Below are 3,151 nucleotides of genomic sequence, written 5' to 3'. Positions count from 1 at the left end.
AACAGTGTTGCTAGTGTTAACAGTAACAACAGAACAACAGTGGGGACCCCCAACAACAGTAGCTAACGTTAGGCCGGCTGAACAACAATAAGGAAGGCCTGGCAGTGGCCCACGACGATCTCTAGTGTCCAGTGCGGGTAATACCCGAAAATACCCGGAAAATCCCAGGTATTTTCGGGTTTTACCCGGGTTTTTTGCCATTTTCTGCTTGCTGGCCGCTGAACAACAGTAACAACAGTAACAAACAGTAACAGCTTGGGCTGGGGAGAACACTTGAACAACGTTGAGGATTTCAGCCAACAATAGCGCAACTGTTAGGCCCCAAATTAACGTTAGGCAACCCTAAACCCACCACCGTCCCCTTTCTCCTCCTATCTGTCTAGTGTGTGCCTGCTGGGGGAGCAGACGGCTTCGTTACGAAGCTGCCCCCAGCAGGCGTCTTGACGGGTATCAAAATTCTTCCCTACAAAAGAGGCCAACGCGCCCGACCCCGAGAATAGGGGGCCGTGTCTCTGTGAAAAAACAGTCTCTGTGTGTCCACACGCGCGGGTCGCGGCGCGGCCTTTTTCGTACGGCGTGTACTACAGACCTTGTACACAAGCTGCCACGCCCGTCTGACCGCCTCACACACAAAACACTTTGCACACACACGTGCCGAGCAGAGGCAGCGCTCCTTCACCCCAGGCCTGCTCTCCGGGCGGCGGCAGCCACCTCCGACACAAATCGGTCGCCCCGCTGCGTGTAGAGCGGTTTGCCAGACACACCCGTCACGTCGAGCGTGGCGCCCGCCGCCCGCATTTTATCGATGACTGACTCGCGCCTGCAGCACGCGCCGCATAGGAGGTAGAGCGGCGCCTCGTGCTTTGAACGCCGTGCCGCAAAGTCGCCAGGCGCGTCGAGGCATGCAGGGCACGCGCGGGAGACGTAGAGCGCGCGCCAGCGCAGCGCATCTCCGCCGCCGGTGGCCGAGGCGGCGGCGAGGCGGCGGCTGCGCGGCTGCTTCCACGCGTGCTTTTCGCACAACAAGCGCAAGGCGTCGTCGCAAGTGCGCGCCCAGCGGCAGTCCACGGCGCAAGCAGCGTAGGCAGTCACTCCGCGAGGTAGAAAGGACAGGATGTGCTCGAACAGCGCGTCAGGCAGGTCTTGCAACCGCATTGGCCGGCTGTCTGCTATCGCACCGCTCTCGGGCAACACAGACCTGCCGCTGTCAACCTCTCACCGCAACACAGACCTGCCCGCATAAAGCTCACTTCCTCCACACCCCATGCCCGAATCCGCGGCCGAAAAACTGTGCGGAAATGGAACCCTGAGGTGCTTCTGAGTGCGCGGGGCTTTTCTTCTTTTGGGCTGATGGCCGCGTCCGAGCTACGCCGCCTCTTGGTGGGCGTCGCGGAGCCACTTCACAGGCAGCTTGTAGCCAATGGCCAGCGCTTCATCGTCGAGACCTTTTGAGGGACGTGTGCACCGCCCAGGGCAGACCCGCGTCGCGAAGATTGTGCACCTGTACACGCCCGGCACCGTCGAGGAGCGCGTCGTGCAGCTTCGTCGGTGAAAGCTCGAGTTCATGAGTGAGAGCGTGCGGGAATTCGTTTTCTCCCTTTTAGGAATGTGGATACCTACGGCTACGCGCGATGTGCGCAGCCTTCTGTACGGTTGGTGTGTCTTGGGGTGTACGGTTTGTACCTGGTAGAGCCGTATGCTTGAAGAGGGGTAGAGCTGACGTGTTCGAGAACGAATTAAAGGAACGTTGATGGCGCCAGCGCCTGCTCGTGAGTCGTGTTGACAAGTGGGGAGCAGACGGCTTCGTTACGAAGCTGCCCCCCAGCAGGCGCGTCTTGACGGGTACTTATCAAAATTCTTCTCTACAAAAGAGGCCAACGCGCAACGGACCCGAGAACGAATTAATTTTCCTCCCGTGTACCCCACACGACGGGGCTCGCAAAAGCTGCCCGCCCGGGCCCACACTGGCGCACCGCGGCAGACCCGAGACTGATCTGTTCAGCGCGGCGCTGCACCTGTATAGGATGGGGACTCTCCAGCGGGGTGCGGCGAGAGGCCGCTGTTTTTCGACGCCGGTGGTGGTCGGAGGGTGGCCGAGGGAGAAGTGGAACTGGAAGGAGGGTGGAGCGACGAGGTGAGCTTTATGCTTTTCTGACATCGCGGGGCGGGGTGCGCGCTGTGCCTCGTCGTAGTTTATACCAACAATCACGAATCAGTCCTGCACTGCGTGCGATATCCGCCGCTACCGCCGACGGGCGCGCGAGAACAGGCCTCTTTTGCGATCGGGCGCGCGAACTCCCCCCAATGTAACAAGCTTCGACGAAGATCGACCATCGAGAGGTTCTTCGGTCGCCCTCGTCCATCCCTTCTCCCACCCTGAGCCGCGCGACCGGCGCCGTCGGTGGGACGTGGGAGCGGTCGTGCCTCCCGCCGCCCGCGCCGCTAGAGAGGCGCCTCACGGCTTTGGCAGGGATGCAAAGACCAGCTGCAGCGCCTCGCGGATCGCCTCCTGCAGCCGCTGCACCTCGCGCCCCGCGAGTGCGCCGCCGTCCTCGCTCGTCGGCCTGCCGATGGCGTTGATCAGGTCCGGGGCGAGCGCAACCTGCTCATAGCCACGCACCCGTGAGGCGACCCCCGACCCGACCCACACCGCATCTCCGGCGCTGCGCGGGGCACCAAGTGAGCGCACTCGGAGCGGCGCCGCGCCGCAGACGGCGACACGGCGGCCTGGCCGGCGGCTGGCGGGTGGGCCGTCCCCACCGGCAGCCGCAAGTCGGTCAGCCGCGTGAGCATCGCAGAGAGCTGCGACGCGCGGGCCGACACCTCGCTCGACGGCGCCGGCGGAGGCGCGGCCGCCGACCACTCGCGCAGCGACGCCTGCACCGCGTCGGTCAGCAGCGGGAGCGCGAGCCTCGACACCTCCACGCCGCCTTCCCACCCGTGCGGCCCGCACGCTCGCCCCGCCGAAGCCGCCCCGCCGCCTCCGCCGCCTCCGCCGCCTCAGCTTCAGCAGTAAACTGGTACTATATATCTGCTTCCGCTTGACGAATTTCAGTGTTCCCTTTCTCTTTGCGATGCCTTGATCAATCAATTGTATGTTATGTTTTTTTCCTATAACACTTCCATGAATTGCCTGTCCTCATACCCCTAA

At 62.6% G+C, this 3,151-nt stretch overlaps 2 protein-coding genes across 2 annotated transcripts; both read right to left on the bottom strand.

Moving 5' to 3' along the window:
• Positions 1–571: 571 nt before the first annotated feature.
• On the bottom strand, positions 572–1,183 carry EMIHUDRAFT_373656 (hypothetical protein). Its single transcript, XM_005780621.1, has one exon. The coding sequence runs from the start codon at positions 1,153–1,155 to the stop codon at positions 676–678; it is 480 nt and encodes a 159-aa protein (XP_005780678.1). The 5' UTR covers positions 1,156–1,183; the 3' UTR covers positions 572–675.
• Positions 1,184–2,455: 1,272 nt separating this feature from the next.
• Positions 2,456–2,877, bottom strand: EMIHUDRAFT_123317 (hypothetical protein; the record flags this gene model as incomplete). The annotated part of the gene is made up of 2 exons (XM_005780620.1): positions 2,456–2,602; positions 2,677–2,877. Coding segments are annotated over 2 exons (348 nt in total), but the record flags the coding sequence as incomplete, so codon positions are not given.
• Positions 2,878–3,151: the final 274 nt, after the last annotated feature.

The sequence above is a fragment of the Emiliania huxleyi genome (genome assembly GCF_000372725.1).
Source record: "Emiliania huxleyi CCMP1516 chromosome Unknown EMIHUscaffold_2104, whole genome shotgun sequence".
NCBI classification, from domain to species: domain Eukaryota; phylum Haptophyta; order Isochrysidales; family Noelaerhabdaceae; genus Emiliania; species Emiliania huxleyi.
The sequence above is the reverse complement of the archived record's forward strand: the minus strand, read 5'-3'. Positions and strand labels throughout refer to the sequence as shown.

Bases quoted from the DNA above. Each gene is read 5' to 3' on its own strand.
- EMIHUDRAFT_373656 (XM_005780621.1), bottom strand. From the start codon at position 1,155: ATGCGGTTGCAAGACCTGCCTGACGCGCTGTTCGAGCACATCCTGTCC.